The 18,959-nt window shown below is 44.2% G+C and overlaps 2 protein-coding genes and 1 long non-coding RNA gene across 3 annotated transcripts; 1 reads left to right on the top strand and 2 right to left on the bottom strand.

The window, feature by feature from the left end:
* Nucleotides 1-1,932: 1,932 nt before the first annotated feature.
* LOC146424024 (uncharacterized) lies at nt 1,933-3,061 on the bottom strand (the record flags this gene model as incomplete). Its single annotated transcript, XM_085044019.1, has 3 exons — nt 1,933-2,547; nt 2,600-2,684; nt 2,830-3,061. Coding segments are annotated over 3 exons (912 nt in total), but the record flags the coding sequence as incomplete, so codon positions are not given.
* A 179-nt stretch (nt 3,062-3,240) lies between these two features.
* LOC146424023 (uncharacterized) lies at nt 3,241-3,553 on the top strand. The gene is made up of 3 exons (XR_014847162.1): nt 3,241-3,318; nt 3,391-3,442; nt 3,524-3,553. It is a non-coding gene; the product is annotated as an uncharacterized LOC146424023 (long non-coding RNA).
* A 759-nt stretch (nt 3,554-4,312) lies between these two features.
* On the bottom strand, nt 4,313-16,608 carry LOC146424022 (leucine-rich repeat and fibronectin type III domain-containing protein 1-like protein). Its single transcript, XM_085044018.1, has 3 exons — nt 16,261-16,608; nt 8,025-9,466; nt 4,313-4,787 (listed from the first exon to the last, which is right to left on the bottom strand). The coding sequence occupies exons 2-3, from the start codon at nt 9,446-9,448 to the stop codon at nt 4,313-4,315; spliced, it is 1,899 nt and encodes a 632-aa protein (XP_084900144.1). The 5' UTR covers nt 9,449-9,466; nt 16,261-16,608.
* Nucleotides 16,609-18,959: the final 2,351 nt, after the last annotated feature.

Genomic DNA, 18,959 nt, shown 5'->3' with positions numbered 1-18,959 from the left:
ATTTTTTCCCACAATTTTCCCATTTTCCCCCAATTTTCCAATTTTTTCCCCAATTTTCCCTTTTTTCCCCCATTTTCCCCATTTTTCCCCCATTTTCCCCAATTTTCCCATTTTTTCCCCCAATTTTTCCAATTTTTTCCCCAATTTTCCCATTTTTCCCCAATTTTTCCCCTAAAATTCCCCAGATCCTCTTCCCCACCATTCCCAGAATTCCTCAGATTCCATTTTTCCTCATTTTTCCCACATATACCCATTTTTTCCCCATTTTCCCATTTTTCCCCACATTTTCCCATTTTTTCCCTAATTTTTCCCATTTTTTTCCCACATTTATCCCATTTTCCCCCCCAATTTTCCCTTTTTTCCCCCCAATTTTCCCATTTTCCCCCAATTTTCCCATTTTTCCCCTAAAATTCCCCAGATCCTCTTCCCCACCATTCCCAGAATTCCTCAAATCCCATTTTTCCCCATTTTTCCCCACATTTTCCCATTTTTTCCCATATTTTCCCTAATTTTTCCCATTTTTTTCCCACTTTTTTCCCACATTTATCCCATTTTTCCCCCCAATTTTCCCTTTTTTCCCACTTTTTTCCCCAATTTTCCCATTTTTCCCCCATTCCCCCAATTTTCCCCAATTCCCCATTTTCCCATTTTTTCCCACATTTTCCCATTTTTTCCCATGTTTTCCCTAATTTTTCCCATTTTTTTCCACATTTATCCCATTTTTCCCAATTTTCCATTTTTCCCCCCAATTTTCCATTTTCCCCCAATTTTCCTTTTCCCCCATTTTTCCCCCAATTTTCCCATTTTTTCCCCAATTTTCCCAATTTTTCCCCCAATTTTCCCATTTTTCCCCATTTTCCCCTAAAATTCCCCAGATCCTCTTCCCCACCATTCCCAGAATTCCTCAAATCCCATTTTTCCTCATTTTTTCCCACATTTTCCCATTTTTCCCCACATTTTCCCATTTTTCCCCATATTTTCCCTAATTTTTCCCATTTTTTTCCCACATTTATCCCATTTTTCCCCCAATTTTCCCATTTTCCCCCAATTTTCCTTTTTTCCCCATTTTTTCCCCCAATTTTCCCAATTTTTTCCCCAATTTTCCCATTTTTTCCCATATTTTCCCTAATTTTTCTCATTTTTTTCCCCAATTTTCCCATTTTTTCCCCACATTTATCCCATTTTTCCCCAATTTTCCCAATTTTTTCCCCAATTTTCCCATTTTTTCCCCTATTTTTCCCCTAAAATTCCCCAGATCCTCTTCCCCACCATTCCCAGAATTCCTCAAATCCCATATTTCCTCATTTTTCCCCATTTTTCCCACATATACCCATTTTTTCCCAAATTTCTCCCCATTTTTTCCCCAATTTCCCCATTTTCCCCCACTTTTTCCCATTTTTTCCCCATTTTTCCCCCAATTTTCCCATTTTTCCCCCATTTTTCCCCATTTTTTCCCATTTTTTCCCACATATCTCCCATTTTTCCCACTTTTTCCCCATTTTTCCCCCAATTTCCCAATTTCCCCATTTTCCTGCCATTTTTCCTCTCTTTCCCCCCTTTTCTAATCCTCTCTCACCCCAAAATTTCCCCCCAAAAAAATCCACTCGGAGCTGCGAAATTAAGAATTTTTATAACAAATCCTCAGAGAGATGAAGAATTTCCAGCGTTTTTTGGAGGAAAAAAGGGAAATCCCAGGATCCTGAGAGGATTCCCAGCTGGATTTGAACCCAAAAAAAAAATCCCAGGATTTTATTTTTTCTTTCTTTTTTTCTTTTTTTTTTTTGTTTTTTTCTCCTTTTTTTTTTTTTTGGTCGCTGTTTTCGTTTTCTTTTTTTGATATATTTTTTTTATTTTTTACCAAAAAAGTTTTGGATTCAACGCTGAAAAAGAAAAAAACCCCAAAAATAAAATCCCCCAAAATTCCCCAATAAATTAATTAATAAATAAATAAATTAATCACCCAAAAAAACCCCAAAAAAACCCACAAACAAATTTAAAAAAAAAATCAAAAAAAAAATCCCAAAAAATCCCCTCGGGGAAAAATCCGACATTCCCAAAGAAAATTCCCGAAGAATGTCCGTGGACAAGGAGCTTAAAAAAATATCTTTTTGAAACCATCTGAGCTTAAAAATAGACGAGAAGTGAAGCTTAAAATCCAACCCGGAAAAAAACCTCCAGAGGAGAAATCCCTGGAGAGGCTCTGGAGTCCTTCCGGAGCTTCTGGAAGCTTCTGGAAGCTTTGGAATCGTTCCAGAGGTGTCCTTGGGGTGGGTTTGGGAGGTTCTGGAAGCTTCTGGAAGCTTTGGAATCGTTCCAGAGGTGTCCCTGGGTGGGTTTTGGGAGGTTCTGGATGGATCTGGAAAGTTCTGGAAGCTTTGGAATCGTTCCAGAGGTGTTCCTGGGATGGTTTTGGGAGGTTCTGGATGGTTCTGGAAAGTTCTGGAAGAATCAGGATTACTCCAGAGGTGTTCCTGGGATGGTTTTGGGAGGTTTTGGGAGGTTCTGGAAGGTTCTGGAAGGGTTGGGGTGATTCCAGATGTTCCAGAGGTGTCCTCAGAGCAATTCTGGAGATCTCAGAGCGATTCCAGATGTTCCAGAGGTGTTCCTGGGATGGTTTTGGGAGGTTCTGGAAGGCTTGGAGTGGCTCTGGGGACATCCCTGGAGCGATTCCAGATGTTCCAGAGGTGTCCCTGGGATGGTTTTGGAGGAATCCAAACGGCTCCAGAGATCTCCGACCGATTCCAGATGTTCCAGAGGTGTTTCTTGAAGTGATTCCAGAGATCCTGGGGTGATTCCAGACATCTCAGAGCGATTCCAGATGTTCCAGAGGTGTCCCCGGAGCGATCCCGGAGACCTCAGAACAATTCCAGATGTTCCAGAGGTATCCTTGGAGTGACTCCAGACGTTCCAGAGGTGTCCCCAGAGCTATTCCAGCTGTTCCAGAGGTGTCCCTGGAGCGATTCCCGAGATCCCAGAGCAACTCCAGAAGTTCCAGATGTTCCAGAGATGTCCCCAGAAGAATCCCAGAGATCTCAGAACAATTCCAGAGGTCCCAGAGGTGTCCTCAGAGGGACTCCAGCTGCCCCAGAGGTGTCCCTGGAGCACCAAACCAACAACCAACCAACCCAAACCCACAACCAACCAACCCACAACCAACCCAACACAAACCAACACCCAACCAACCCAGATTCCAGATGTTCCAGAGGTGTCCCTGGAGCGATTCCAGAGACCTCAGACCACTTCCAGATGTTCCAGATGTTCCAGAGGTGTCCCTGGAGCAATCCTGGAGATCTCAGAGCGATTCCAGATGTTCCCGAGGTGTCCTTGGAGCAATTCCGGAGATCTCAGAGCAATTCTGGAGATCTCAGAGCAATTCCAGATGTTCCAGAGGTGTCCCTGGAGCGATTCCAGAGATCTCAGAACAATTCCAGATGTTCCAGAGGTCCCAGAGGTGTCCCTGGAGCGATCCCAGAGATCTCAGAGCAATTCTGGAGATCTCAGAGCGATTCCAGATGTTCCAGAGGTGTCCTTGGAGCAATCCCAGAGATCTCAGAGCAATTCTGGAGATCTCAGAACAATTCCAGATGTTCCAGAGGTGTCCCTGGAGCGATCCTGGAGATCTCAGAGCGATTCCAGATGTTCCCGAGGTGTCCTTGGAGCAATTCCAGAGATCTCGGAGCGATTCCAGAAATCTCAGAGCGATTCCAGATGTTCCCGAGGTGTCCTCAGAACAATCCCGGAGATCTCAGAGTGACTCCAGATGTTCCCGAGGCGTCCTCAGAACAGTTCCAGATGTTCCGGAGGTCCCAGAGGTGTCCCTGGAGCAAATCTGGAGATCTCAGAGCGATTCCAGATGTTCCCGAGGTGTCCTCAGAACCCCAACAATCCCAGAGGTGTCCTCGGAGCAATTCCAGATGTTCCCGAGGTGTCCCCGGCGCAATTCCAGATGTTCCCGAGGTGTCCTCAGAACAATCCCGGAGATCTCAGAGCGACTCCAGATGTTCCCGAGGTGTCCTCAGAACAGTTCCAGATGTTCCAGAGGTCCCAGAGGTGTCCTCGGCGCAATTCCAGATGTTCCCGAGGTGTCCCTGGAGCTATTCCAGATGTTCCCGAGGTGTCCTCAGAACCGTTCCAGATGTTCCAGAGGTCCCAGAGGTGTCCCTGGAGCTATTCCAGATGTTCCCGAGGTGTCCTCAGAACAATCCCAGAGATCTCAGAGCGATTCCAGATGTTCCCGAGGCGTCCTCAGAACCGTCCCAGATGCTCCAGCGGCGTCCCCACCACCACCTCACCCCTCCCCCACCCCCCTTCCTCACGACCCCTCCTCCCCCTTCCCCTCCCCCTCCCACTCCCCTCCCCCCCTCCCCACCCCCCCCGCCGTTCCAGAACATTCCGCCGCCCAGCTCTCCCTCCTCTCGGCCAGCTTGGCGGACGAGGATCTCCCGACGGATCCGCCGTTGGTCTGCGAGCAAACGTGGGATTTCCCTTTCGCCTTGGGCTGCCCGTTGTACACCTTGTACTTGAGGAGGAGGATGAAGATGAAGACGAGCACCGAGGCCACGATGATCCCGCCGATGACGATGATCATGGTGCCGCCCAGGAACTGCGCCTGCAGCGAGCGGCACGGCCGCGCCTCCGGCCGCGTGGAGAATCGCCGGCAGCCCAGCGGCCGAGTGGCCGGCAGCGAGGTCCGAGCGTCCGAGAACACGGCCAGGACGCACAGCTCGTAGTCGCGGCCCGGGGCGAGGTCCGACAGGGAGAAGGAGGCGCTGGGAGCTGGGATCATCCTGGAAATGGGGACAGGGAGAGGGATTGATGTGGTTTTCCATGGTTTTCTGCTTTTTTCCCATGGTTTTCAGCCTTTTTTCCACATTTTTTTCTGCCTTTTTTCCACATTTTTTACCTGGTTTTCCATGGTTTTCAGCCCCCTTTTTCCATATTTTTCAGACATATTTTCCATATTTTTCAGACCCTTTTCTATCCCCTTTTCCCTATTTTTCAGATTCATCTCCATCCCCTTTTCCCTATTTCTCAGACACTTTTCCATCCCATTTCCCATTTCCCATTTCCCATTTCCCATTTTCCATTCCCACCCAGCCCACAGCTCGTAGTCACAGCCCGGGGCGAGGTCTGAGAGCGAGAAGGAGGCGCTGGGAGCCGGGATCATCCTGGAAATGGGATGGGGAGAGGGTTTGAAATGGTTTTTTCCATGGTTTTCTGTTTTTTTCCCACGATTTTTACCTGGTTTTCTATGTTTTCCAGCCTTATTTCCATGTATTTCAACCCCCTTTTTCCATATTTTTCAGACATATTTTCCCTATTTTTCAGACCCTTCTCTATCCCTTTTTCCATATTTCTCTGACCCTTTTCTACCCCCTTTTCCCTATTTTTCAGATTCATCTCCATCCCCTTTTCCCTATTTTTCAGACCATTTCCCATTTCCCATTTCCCATTTCCCATTCCCATTCCCACCCAGCCCACAGCTCCTAGTCACGGCCTGGGGCGAGGTCTGAGAACGAGAAGGAGGCGCTGGGAGCTGGGATCATCCTGGAACGGGACGGGGAGAGGGTTTGGCACAGTTTCCTGATTTTTTTCCATGTTTTTCACCTGTTTTTCCATTTTTTTCAGCCTTTTTTCCATGTTTTTTGCCTGTTTTTCCATGGTTTTCAGCCTTTTTTCCGTGTTTTTTACCTGTTTTTCCATGGTTTTCTGCCTTTTTTTCCATGGTTTTTACCTGTTTTTCCATGGTTTTCGACCGCCTTTTCCCTATTTTTCAGACCCTTTTCCATCCCCTTTGCCCTATTTTTCAGACACTTCTCCAGGCCTTTTCCACATTTTTCAGACCTTTTTCTATCCCTTTTCCATATTTTTCAGACACTTCTCCATCCAATTTCCCTATTTTTCAGACCCTTTTCCATCCCTTTTTCCATGTTTTTCAGCCTTTTTTCCATGGTTTTCAGCCTTTTTTCCATGGTTTTCAGCCTTTTTCCCACATTTTTTACCTGTTTTTCCATGTTTTTCGGCCTTTTTCTCACGTTTTTTTTTCCACATTTTTTACCTGGTTTTCCATGGTTTTCAGCCCCCTTTTTCCATATTTTTCTGACATATTTTCCATATTTTTCAGACATATTTTCCATATTTTTCAGACCCTTTTCTATCCCCTTTTCCTGTTTTTCAGACCCTTTTCTATCCACTTCTTTCCTATTTTTCAGACTCTTTTCCATCCCCTTTTCCCTATTTTTCAGACACTTTTCTATCCCCTTTTCCTGTTTTTCAGCCCTTTTTTCATGTTTTTCAGCCTTTTTTCCACATTTTTTACCTGTTTTTCCATGGTTTTGGGTCCCTTTTTCCATATTTTTCAGACCCTTCTCTATCCCCTTTTCCCTATTTCTCAGACCCTTTTCTATCCACTTTTCCTGCTTTTCAGCCTTTTTTCCGGTTTTTTACCTGTTTTTCCACGTTTTTTCCCAGTTTCTCCATGTTTTTTACCTGTTTTTCCATGGTTTTCAACCCCCTTTTTCCACATTTTTCAGACCCTTTTCTATCTCTATTTCCCTATTTTTCAGACCCTTTTCCATCCCTTTTTCCATGGTTTTCAGCCTTTTTTCCATGGTTTTCAGCCTTTTTCCCACATTTTTTACCTGTTTTTCCATGTTTTTCGGCCTTTTTCTCACGTTTTTTTCCACATTTTTTACCTGGTTTTCCATGGTTTTCAGCCCCCTTTTTCCATATTTTTCTGACATATTTTCCATATTTTTCAGACATATTTTCCATATTTTTCAGACCCTTTTCTATCCCCTTTTCCTGTTTTTCAGACCCTTTTCTATCCACTTCTTTCCTATTTTTCAGACTCTTTTCCATCCCCTTTTCCCTATTTTTCAGACACTTTTCTATCCCCTTTTCCTGTTTTTCAGCCCTTTTTCATGTTTTTCAGCCTTTTTTCCACATTTTTTACCTGTTTTTCCATGGTTTTGGGTCCCTTTTTCCATATTTTTCAGACCCTTCTCTATCCCCTTTTCCTGCTTTTCAGCCTTTTTTCTGGTTTTTTACCTGTTTTTCCACGTTTTTTCCCAGTTTCTCCATGTTTTTTACCTGTTTTTCCATGGTTTTCAGTCCCCTTTTCCTTATTTTTCAGACCCTTTTCCAGCCACTCTTCCCTATTTTTCAGACCCTTTTCCATCCCCTTTTCCTGGTTTTCAGCCTTTTTTCCACGTTTTTTACCTGTTTTTCCATGGTTTTTGGTCCCCTTTTTCCATATTTTTCAGACCCTTTTCCCTATTTTTCAGACCCTTTCCTATGCCATTTTCCTGTTTTTCAGCTTTTTTTTCCCATGTTTTTCCGCCTTCCTTCCATGGTTTTCAGCCTTTTTCTCACGTTTTTTACCTGTTTTTCCATGTTTTTAACCTGTTTTTCCACGTTTTTCAGCCCCTTTTTCCATCTTTTTCACACACTTCTCCATCCACTTTTTCCTATTTTTCAGACCCTTTTCCATCCCCTTTTCCATGTTTTTTCAGCCCATTTTCCATATTTTCCATCCCCTTTTCCACCCCTTTTTCCATGTTTTTCAGCCCATTTTCCATGTTTTTCAGCCACTTTTTCCACGTTTTTCAGGCCATTTTCCATGTTTTTCAGCCCCTTTTCCATCCCATTTTCCACGTTTTTCAGCCCATTTTCTCTACTTCTCACCCCCTTTTCCATCCCTTTTCCCCTAATCAAAAAAACCCCAAAATCCCATAAACACCCAATTTTTCCTCCACCCCAAATTTTCCCAGATTTCCACCTTCCCACCCCAAATTTTCCCAGATTTTCCACCCAAATTTTCCAAGATTTCCCACCTTCCCATCCAAATTTTCCCAGATTTCCCACCTTCCCACCCAAATTTCCCACCTTCCCACCCCAAATTTTCCCACATTTCCCACCTGTACACCAGGATCTCGTCGGCAGAGCTGTTGTACTGGATCTGGTACATCCCAAATTTTCCCAATTTCCCAATTTCCCACCCCAAATTTTGGGAAAACTCCCACCTGTACACCAGGATCTCGTCGGCAGAGCTGTTGTACTGGATCTGGTACATCCTCAGCCCCTCCAGCTGCTCCTGCGGCTGCCACCTCACCAGCGCCGACGTCGCCGTCACCTCGGCCACCACCACCCCTCCCCTGTCCCCTCTGTCCCCCTTGGACTCGTTGGCCAAGCTGGACTTGGCCGAGATGAGGATGTCCGAGGGCTCCGGCCCCGCCGTGCCTTTGTCCCCTTCCTCCTCCTCCTCGCAGGCCGTGCCGTTGCCGTCCGGCGCCACGCGGAACTCCACGGCGGCCGTGGACTCGCCGGCGGCGTTGGAGGCGATGCAGGTGAAGGTGCCCTGATCGCCCGGCGCGGCCTCCAGGATGTCCAGCGTGCCGTTCCGGTACGAAACCGTCCGGGAGGTGTTGGCCACCAGCTTGCCGTCCGGCGCGATCCACCGGACGTAGGGCTCGGGGTCACCCACCGCCTTGCACTTCAGCGAGGCGCTCTGCCCCGCGGCGGTGACCAGCCTGGGGGTCCGGTGGGTGATCATGGGCGGTTCGCACACGAACTCCTCCTCGCGGATGCTCCAGAAGTATTTCCCCATCAGCTCCGGCGGCGAGGCGCAGGTCTCCAGGTCGTCCTCGCGGGTCAAGCGCCGCAGCCACACCAACTCGCAGTTGCAGTGGAGAGGGTTCCCGCCGAAGCTCAGCACCAGCGAGGTCAGCGGCGAGCCCTTGGATTTGGCGTAGACGGGGATGCGGGAGAACAGCGGGTCCGGCGGGATCTTCTTCAGCTTGTTGGAGGTCATGTCCAGCCTGGCCAGCTTGTGCAGGTTGGAGAAAATCCCCTCGGGGACGAACTCGATGAGGTTGTGATCCAAACTCACCGTGTTGACGTTGCTCAGCTTGGCCACCGTCCCCCAGGGCACGTCCACCAGGTTGTTGTAGGACAGGTCCAGGTCCTCGATGGTCTCCAGGAAGTCGTCCAGCGAGCGCGGCGAGATGGAGCTCAGCTGGTTGTTGCTCAGGATCAGGTGCCGCAGGTTGACCAAGCCCTTGAAGTGCTCCTCGCCGATGGCCGTCAGGCGGTTGCTGTCCAGGTGGAGGGCATGGAGCCCGCGGAGGTCCGAGAAGGCGTAAGGCATGATCTGGCTGATGGTGTTCCTGGACAGGGTGAGGTGGATCAGCTGCGTCATGTTGGCGAAGTCGCGGCGCCGCAGCGTGGTGATGAAGTTGTCCATCAGGCGCAGCTCGGCCGTGCGGCGGTCGATGCCCGGCGGGACGAAGAGCAAACCCGTCTTGGTGCAGAGGATGGTGAAGGACGGCGAGAGGTTCTGGCAGGAGCAGCGCTTGGGGCACGGCGGGGACGGCGCGGTGGCGGCGGCCGCGGTGACGGCGACGGCGGTGAGGAAGAGGAGGAGGAGAGGCGGCAGGGGGATTTCCATCGTTGGGAGCAACGGGAGCTGGGGGGAGAGAGGGGGGAGAGGTGAAAATTTGGGGGGAAAAAGGGGAGAATTGGTGAAAATGTGAAAAAATGGGGAGAATTGGCGAAAAAATAGGAGAATCGGTGAAAATGGGGAGGAAAAAACAGGAGAATTGGTGAAAATGGGGTGAAAAACAGGGAGAATCAGTGAAAAAACAGGGAGAATTGGTGAAAATGGGGAGGAAAAATGGGGGAAGAGGTGAAAATTTGGGGAGGAAAACGGGAGAATTGGTGAAAAAAACGGGGAGAATCAGTGAAAATGTGGAGGAAAAATGGGAGAATCGGTGAAAATGTGAAAAAACGGAGAAATTGGTGAAAATGTGGAGAAAAATGGGGAGAATTGGTGAAAATGTGGAAGAGAAATGGGGGAAATAGGTGAAAATGTGAAAAAAATAGGAGAATTGGTGAAAATGTGGTGAAAAATGGGAAGAAATTGGTGAAAATTTGGGGGAAAATGGGGAGAATTGGTGAAAATTTGGGGAAAAACGGGGAGAATTGGTGAAAAAATGGGGAGAATCGGTGAAAAAACGGGGAGAATTGGTGAAAAGGTGGGGAAAATGGGGAGAAATTGGTGAAAATGTGGAGAAAAACAGGGAGAATTGGTGAAAATGTGAAAAAATGGGGAAAATCGGTGAAAAGGTGGAGGAAATATGGACGAGATCACTGAAACCCAAGGAACCTCGGAACATCTGAATCACCCCAACTCCAGAATTCCAAACCTCCCAAAACCACAAGGTGAATTTTTGGGGTGGAAGGGAGAATTAGTGAGGTTGAGGGAATTGCTGGGAAAATCCCAAAGCTAGGCTGGAAAAGTGGGAGAAATCGGTGAAAAGAGGGAAAAAATAGGGAGAAAATGGGAAAAAAATGGGAAAAAATGGGAAAAAATGGGAAAAAAAGGGAAAAAATGGGAAAAAATGGGAAAAAATGGGAAAAAAAGGGAAAAATTGGGAAAAAAATGGGAAAAAATGGGAAAAAAATGGGAAAAAATGGGAAAAAAATGGGGAAAAATGGGAAAAATAGGAAAAAATGGGGTGAATGTGGTGGAATTAGGGAGGAAAAATGAAGGAAAAATGAAGGAAAAATGAAGGAAATTAGTTAATTGGTTGAGTTTTGGGTTTGGAAGGAAGTTGGAATTCCTGGTTGGGATGAAAATCCTGAAAAAAGTGGAATTAAAAGGGAAAAATGGAGAAATTAATGGAATTAAAGGGAAAATGGGAGAAATTAATGGAATTAAAGGGAAAAATTCCTGGAATTAAAGGAAAAATGGGAGAAATTCATGAAATTAAAGGGAAAAATGGGAGAAATTCATGGAATTAAAGGGAAACCAGGAGAAATTCATGGGATTAAAGGAGAAAACCAGGAGAAATTAATGGAAATGTGGTGGAATTAGGGAAAGAAAAAGAAAGAAATTGGGTGAATTTGGGGTTGAAATCGAGTTGAGGTTGAGGAAAAATTGGAAAATTCCAAACCTCGGGAGGAAAAATGGGAGAAATTGGGGAAAATTTGGTTTAAAAAGGGGGAAAATGGAGGGAATTGGTGGAATTAAGGATTAAAATTAAAATACCTTAAATTAATTTAAATTCCTTCAATTAATTTAAATTCCTTAATTCCTTCGTCGTGACCTGAGAACAACCAGAATGGGGAAAAATCCATGGAAATGTGGTGGAATTTGGGAAAAAATGGGAGAAATCCTTGAAAATAAGGTGGAATTGGGGAAAAAAATGGGAGAAATCTGTGAAAATAATGTGGAATTTGGGAAAAAATGGGCAGAAATGGATGGAAATGTGGATTATTTCGGGAAAAAATGGGCAGAAATTGATGGAAATGTGGATTAATTTGGGAAAAATGGGCAGAAATCGATGGAAATGTGGATTATTTCGGGAAAAAATGGGCAGAAATCCACAGAAATGTGAATTAATTTGGGAAAAACGGGTGGAAATCGATGGAAATGTGAATTATTTCGGGAAAAGCAGGGAGAATTCCACATAAAATTGCTCAAATCTGGAGTAATTCCCATTTTTTCCCCTCCATTACCTCTGGAATTTTTCCAAGCTGCCTCCCATCAGCCTGAATTTTCCTCAAAATTTGGGTTGAGGCCAAAAAAACATAAAAAAATTTAAATAAAAACCAGGAAAAGGAGTGGAAAAACCACTGGGATTCTTTCCAAATTCAAATTATTCCCCAAATTCCAGGGAAATCCAAATTAAAAATTCCCCCAAAAAAGGGAATTTGGTGGATTTTGTTCCAGGAGGTTTTTTTGGGATGATTTTCCCTCATTTTTTTATTTTTTTGGGATGATTTTCCCTCATTTTTGGATTTTTTTGGGATGATTTTCCCACATTTTTGGATTTTTTTGGGATGATTTTCCCTCATTTTTGGAAAATTTTTTGGGGATGATTTTCCCTCATTTTTGGATTTTTTTTTTTATGATTTTCCCTCATTTTTGGATTTTTTTTTTTAATGATTTTCCCTCATTTTTGGAATTTTTTGGGACGATTTTCCCACGGATTGGACAGGATTTTATTTCTATTTTCCTTTGGGGTTTTTTGGGATTTTTTCCCACTTTTCCCATCCTCAGTCTGGCTGGAAAAAAACTCCATAAAAAGCAGAAAATCCTCAAAAAAAAAAAAAGAATAAAATGAATTTAGAAAATTTAAATAACATTTAAATCAAATTTAAATCAAATGAAATAATTTAAAATTCCAATTCAAATGAGAATAAATTGCATTAAAAATTAATGAATGGAATGAAAATTAATTTTGAAATAAAAAGAATTTCAAAGGATGGAATTAAAATAACTAATTAAAAATAAATGTTAATTAAAAATGTGAAGGAATTAAAAAGAAAGCTAAATGAAAAATAATACAAATATTTTTATTAATATTAATATAATTAAAGTAATAAGAATGGCATTCTGGGGATTAAATATAAAAATAAAGTAATAAAAATTAAAGTTATTAAAATAAAACCTAAAATAATCAAAAGTAAAATAATGAAAATTAAAATGAGAAAATAAGAATTATGGAAATAAGAGAATAAATTGAAAATATGAAAGCATTGAATAGAATAGTGAAAAGAAAGTGATAAAATAATATATTGAAATAATAATTAAACACTGAAATGACATTGAAATGAAATTAAAAAGCTTCACTTCAGAATAAAAATCACTTCAGAATAAGAATAAATTAAAAATGAGATTTGTAAAGAATAAAAATAAGGATAAATTTAAAAAACAATAGGTTTGAATTAATTGTGATTTTCCAGAATGAAAATAACAAATAAGAGGAATAAAAATAATTTAAAAGTTGAAATGCTTTTAAAAGAATAGGATTTAAACCAATAATTCATTAAACAATATTAATCAGGATTAATAAAGAATAAAATAACACAACAAAAACTAATTCAACACAATCTTATTAACCCTAAATTATTAAAAAATCAGATTAATCACAAAACCCCACAGCAGATTCCCTGAAATCACTGGAATTTCCCTTTATCCCAAATTTCCCTTTATGCCAAATTCCCCCTGGACTCAATTCCGGGAATTTCCTTTCCAGCCTGAGGGAAAAAATGAGGAAAAAATGAGGAAAATGAGGAAAATGATGAGGAAAATAATGTGGAAAATAATGTGGAAAATAATGAGGAAAAAAATTTGGAAAATGAGGCTTTTCCCAATTTTCCAAGAGAATTCCAGTGAGAAACTTTGAGATTTGGGGTTTGCTGAGTCCAAAATCCCAAGATTTGGGTGGAAAAGTGGGAAAAAAAATTCCAAAATTCCAAGATTTGAGTGGAAAAGTGGAAAAAAAAAAGGGATGGAAGGAAATCCATCAAAAATCTGGGGGGAAAAAGCCCCAAAATCATCCCAAACCATCCCAAAATCCCAAGATTTGAGGGGAAAAAGGAGGATTTGGATTCCCAAACTCAAATTCCCAAGATTTCTGAGGGAAAAATGGGAAAGAGGGATGTGCTGAACCGAAAATTTTAAGTTTTTGGAGAGGAAAAAGTGGGATTTGGGGTTTGCCAGGCCCAAAATCCCAAGATTTGAGGGGGAAAAGGGAGAATTTGGAGCCCAAAAAAGCCCAAAATCCCAAGATTTGAGGGGAAAAAGTGGATTTGGGGTGTGGAAAATTCTTCTTTCCCAGAGATCTGAGGGGGGAAAGGAGGATTTGGGGTTTGCCAGGCTCCAAAATCCCAAGATTTGAGGGGAAAAAGGAGGATCTGAGGTAGGCCGAGCTCAAATTTCCAAGATTTCTGAGGGAAAAATGGGAAAGAAGGATGTGCTGAACCAAAAATCTTGAGGTTTGAGGGGAAAAAGAGGGATTTGGGTTTGCTAGGCCTAAAATCCCAGAGTTTGGAGGGGAAAAAAGGCCTAAAATCCCAAGATTTGAGGGGAAAAAATGGATTTTGTGGCTGGCAGATCCCTCTTTCCCAGAGATCTGAGGGAGAAAAGTGGGATTTGGGGTGTAAAAGGCCTAAAACCCCAAAATTTGAGGAGGAAAAGTGGGAAAAAGGGCTGTGCCAGGCCCAAATCCCAAGATTTGGGGGAAAAGGGGAATTTGGGATGTGCCAGGCCTAAAATCCTGGGATTTGAGGGGGGAAAATGGGATTTGGGGTGTAAAAGGTCTAAAATCCCAAGTTTTGAGGGGAAAAAGTGGGAATGAAGGGATTGCTGAGCCCAAAATCCCAAGATTTGAGGGGAAAAAGGAAGATCTGAGGTAGGCCGAGCTCAAATTTCCAAGATTTCTGAGGGAAAAGTGGGAAAGAGGGATGTGCTGAGCCAAAAATTCCAAGTTTTTGGAGTGGAAAAAGTGGGATTTGGGGTTTGCCAGGCCCAAAACTCCAAGATTTGAGGGGAAAAAGGGAGAATTTGGAGCCCAAAAAAGCCCAAAATCCCAAGATTTGAGAGGAAATGTGGGAATGAAATACTTGCTGAGCTCAAAATCCCAAGATTTGAGGGGAAAAGGGAGAATTTGGAGCCCAAAAAAGCCCAAAATCCCAAGATTTGGGGGGAAAGGGGAGTTTGGGAAGTTCCAGGCCCCAAAATCCAGAGATTTGATGGAAAAAGTAGGAAAAAGGGATGAGCCAGGCCCCAAAATCCAGAGATTTGAGGGAAAAAGTAGGAAAAAGGGATGAGCCAGGCCCCAAAATCCAGAAATTTGAGGGAAAATGTAGGAAAAAGGGAAGTTCCAGGCCCCAAAATCCAGAGATTTGAGGGAAAAAGTAGGAAAAAAGGATGAGCCAGGCCCCAAAATCCAGAAATTTGAGGGGGGAAAAAGCCCTAAAATCTTTTTTTCCAAGAGATTTAGCCCAAAACCGTGGGAATTTGGGATTTTCCCAGTTCAAAGCAATAAAATTCATTCCTCTTCCTTCCCCCCATCCCATTTTTCCTGCCCAGGATCTCCTTTAATTCCCTTTTTCCCACCCAAACCATCCCAAAATCCATCCATTCCACCCCCAAATCCAAACCCATCCCGGATGGAGAGATTTTGGGTGGAAAAAAGGGAATTTTCCCTTTGGGAAAAGCTCCTTCCAAACCCCAAAACCTCCATTCCCAGGTGGATAATTCCCCAAAATCCAGGTGTGGCCAAAAAATTCCTTTGGAATCAGAGAATCCAGGAGTTTAAAAAACCCCAAAAAAACCCCCAAAAAACTGGATTTCCCACCTGGAAAAGCATTCCTGGGGTGAAAAATGTGGAATTTCGGCCTGAATTATATAAGGGAGGGGGGGAATCTCATCCAGGTGCTGAAAATCCCGAATATCCAGGGAAAAAAAAAACATGGAGAATCCACGGAATGTCTCATTTAAAGGTCAAAACACCTTCAAAATTCCCTTTTTTTTTTTTTTTTCCTTAAACCCCCGGCATTTTCCTTGGGAAAAAAATGGAATTTTTTTATTTTTTCAGGTTCTAACCAGCATCCCCAGCAGGAATTTCCCCTCCCGGGCTGCAAAATTCCCGGGAAAAAAATGAAAATATTGGAATTTCGGGCTGGTTGAGGTTAAAATCTTTATTTTTTTTTAGGGAAAATCTGCATTCCCATGGCGGTTTTTTCCTCGGGAAGAGATTCCCGGCGGGATCAACCTCAATGCCACTGCCGCCCCTTGTCCCCCGGGCTGGGAAAAACGGGATTTTCGGGGATTTTCTTGGGATTTCCAAGGATTCGGAAGGATTTTCGCGATGAGAATTCCAACCCCGTCGCGGCGCCGCAACGCGGGAAGGACGCGCCCTGCTCGGAGCGGAAAAAAAAAATCAGGAATTGCAGGTGGAGGGTGGAAAAACCGGGAAAAAAACGGGAAAAACGGGGAAAAAACCGGGAAAAAAAATAGGGGAATCCCCCCGGATGGGGTTTTTTTTGGGGGGAAATTGGGGAATTTCGGGAAAATCCCGCCGGGCTGGATCTTTGGGAACACCTGGCTGGAAGCGCCACACCTGGAAAAGCCACACCTGGCAGCAGCGGCGATGACACGGCGGATTTATGGCGATGGGGAGGTTGGAATTATCCCTAAAAATCCCCAAAAAAAATCCCAAATCGCCGCGCTGGGCTGTTTGCAGGGAAGGGTTAAAAAGCTGGAAAATTTGGGAGGGGTCGCCGCTGGAAAAACGGGCTGGGGGGGGTGAGGTTTATCCCGATTTTTGGGTGGTTTATCGCGATTTTCCGGCGGTTTGTCGCGATTTTATCGCGGTTTTTTCGCGGTTTATCCCGATTTTCTCCCGGTTTTTTTTTTTTTTTCCGTTTTTTCCCAAATTTTCCCGTTTTTCCCCCATTTCAACTCACCTTTCCCGCCGTGGCTTCAGGGGGGAGGCGACCCCCGCGCCCCCCCCGGGGGTCCCGAGCCTTCCATGGCCGGGAGCGAGCCGGGAGGAGGAGGAGGAGGAGGAGGAAGAGCAGGAAAAGGAGGAAAAGGAGGAAAAGGAGGAGGAGGAAGAGAAGGAAAAGGAGGAGGAGGAGGAGGAGGAAGAGGAGGAGGAGCGGCTGCCCCTCCCCCCCCCAGCGCTGCGGCCGAGGGGAGGGGCGGAGAGGGGGAGGGGCGGGGGGAGGGGGATGGGGAGGGGTCCCGCCTGGAATTCCAGCCCTAAATCCATGAATTCCAGCCCTGAATCCATGAATTCCAGCCCTAAATCCATGAATTCCAGCCCTAAATCCATGAATTCCAGCCCTAAATCCATGAATTCCAGCCCTAAATCCATAAATTCCAGCCCTGAATCCATAAATTCCAACCCTAAACCCCGAAATTCCGCCCTAAATCCATAAATTCCAGCCCTAAATCCATGAATTCCAGCCCTAAATCCATGAATTCCAGCCCTAAATCCATGAATTCCAGCCCTAAATCCATAAATTCCAGCCCTAAATCCCTGAATTCCAGCCCTAAATCCATAAATTCCAGCCCTGAATCCATAAATTCCAGCCCTAAATCCATGAATTCCAGCCCTAAATCCATGAATTCCAGCCCTGAATCCATGAATTCCAGCCCTAAATCCATGAATTCCAACCCTAAATTCCTGAATTCCAGCCCTGAATCCATGAATTCCAGCCCTAAATCCATGAATTCCAACCCTAAATCCATGAATTCCAGCCCTAAATCCATGAATTCCAGCCCTGAATCCATAAATTCCAGCCCTAAATCCATAAATTCCAACCCTAAATCCCTGAATTCCAGCCCTAAATCCCTGAATTCCAGCCATAAATCCATGAATTCCAACCCTAAATCAATAAATTCCAGCCCTAAATCCATAAATTCCAACCCTAAATCCATTAATTCCAGCCCTAAATCCATAAATTCCAGCCCTAAATCCCTGAATTCCAGCCCTAAATCCATGAATTCCAGCCCTAAATCCATGAATTCCAGCCCTAAATCCATGAATTCCAGCCCTGAATCCATGAATTCCAGCCCTAAATCCATAAATTCCAGCCCTGAATCCATAAATTCCAGCCCTAAATCCATGAATTCCATCCTTCCCTAAATTCCGCCCTAAATTCCTGAATTCCAGCCCTAAATCCATAAATTCCAGCCCTAAATTCCTGAATTCCAGCCCTAAATCCATGAATTCCAGCCCTAAATCCATGAATTCCAGCCCTGAATCCATGAATTCCAGCCCTAAATTCCTGAATTCCAACCCTAAATCCATAAATTCCAGCCCTAAATCCATAAATTCCAGCCCTGAATCCATGAATTCCAGCCCTAAATCCATAAATTCCAGCCCTAAATCCATGAATTCCAGCCCTAAATCCATGAATTCCATCCTTCCCTAAATTCCGCCCTAAATTCCTGAATTCCAGCCCTAAATCCCTGAATTCCAGCCCTGAATCCATGAATTCCAGCCCTAAATCCATAAATTCCAGCCCTAAATCCATGAATTCCAGCCCTAAATCCATGAATTCCATCCTTCCCTAAATTCCGCCCTAAATTCCTGAATTCCAGCCCTAAATCCCTAAATTCCAGCCCTGAATCCATGAATTCCAGCCCTAAATCCATAAATTCCAGCCCTAAATCCATGAATTCCAGCCCTAAATCCATGAATTCCACCTTCCCTAAATTCCGCCCTAAATTCCTGAATTCCAGCCCTAAATCCCTGAATTCCAGCCCTGAATCCATGAATTCCAGCCCTAAATCCATAAATTCCAGCCCTAAATCCATGAATTCCAGCCCTAAATCCATGAATTCCATCCTTCCCTAAATTCCGCCCTAAATTCCTGAATTCCAGCCCTAAATCCCTGAATTCCAGCCCTGAATTCCTAAATTCCAGCCCTAAATCCCTGAATTCCATCCTTCCCTTAATTCCAGCCCTAAATCCATGAATTCCAGCCCTGAATCCATGAATTCCAGCCCTAAATTCCCGAAATTCCACCCTAAATCCCTGAATTCCAGCCCTAAATCCATAAATTCCAACCCTAAATCCATGAATTCCAGCCCTAAATCCCTGAATTCCAGCCCTAAATCCCTGAATTCCAGCCCTAAATCCATGAATTCCAGCCCTAAATCCATGAATTCCAGCCCTAAATCCATGAATTCCAGCCCTAAATCCATAAATTCCAACCCTGAATCCATGAATTCCAGCCCTAAATCCATGAATTCCAGCCCTAAATCCATGAATTCTAACCCTAAATCCCTAAATTATCCCTGAATCCCTCAATTCCAACCCTAAATCCCTCAATTCCAACCCTTCCAAATCCCAACCCCAGGAAATCCCAAATTTCATCCCTCCCAGCAATCCCATTCCCCAAATCCCAATCCCCAAATCCCCAAAATCCCAAATCCCCAAATCCCCAAATCCCCAAATCCCCAAATCCCAAATCCCCAAATCCCCAAATCCCAAATCCCCAAATCCCCAAATCCCAAATCCCCAAATCCCCAAATCCCAAATCCCCAAATCCCCAAATCCCAATCCGGGATCTCCTCAATAATTAGCGCCAGCCGTTAATTACCTGCTAATTACCAGGAAAAATCCCTCCGGGAATTCTGGGGAAACACTTCC

Source organism: Lichenostomus cassidix, unplaced genomic scaffold (assembly GCF_008360975.1).
Source record: "Lichenostomus cassidix isolate B80296 unplaced genomic scaffold, HeHo_3.0 HiC_scaffold_35, whole genome shotgun sequence".
Classification (NCBI taxonomy): domain Eukaryota; kingdom Metazoa; phylum Chordata; class Aves; order Passeriformes; family Meliphagidae; genus Lichenostomus; species Lichenostomus cassidix.
This window is presented reverse-complemented; position numbering and strand designations above follow the sequence as displayed.

Coding starts and splice junctions, on each gene's coding strand:
- LOC146424022 (XM_085044018.1), bottom strand. CDS start 9,448: ATGGAAATCCCCCTGCCGCCTCTCCTCCTCCTCTTCCTCACCGCCGTC. Junction 4,788..8,024: donor GACGAGATCCTGGTGTACAG/GTGGGAGTTTTC, acceptor CCCCATTTCCAG/GATGATCCCAGCTCCCAGCG.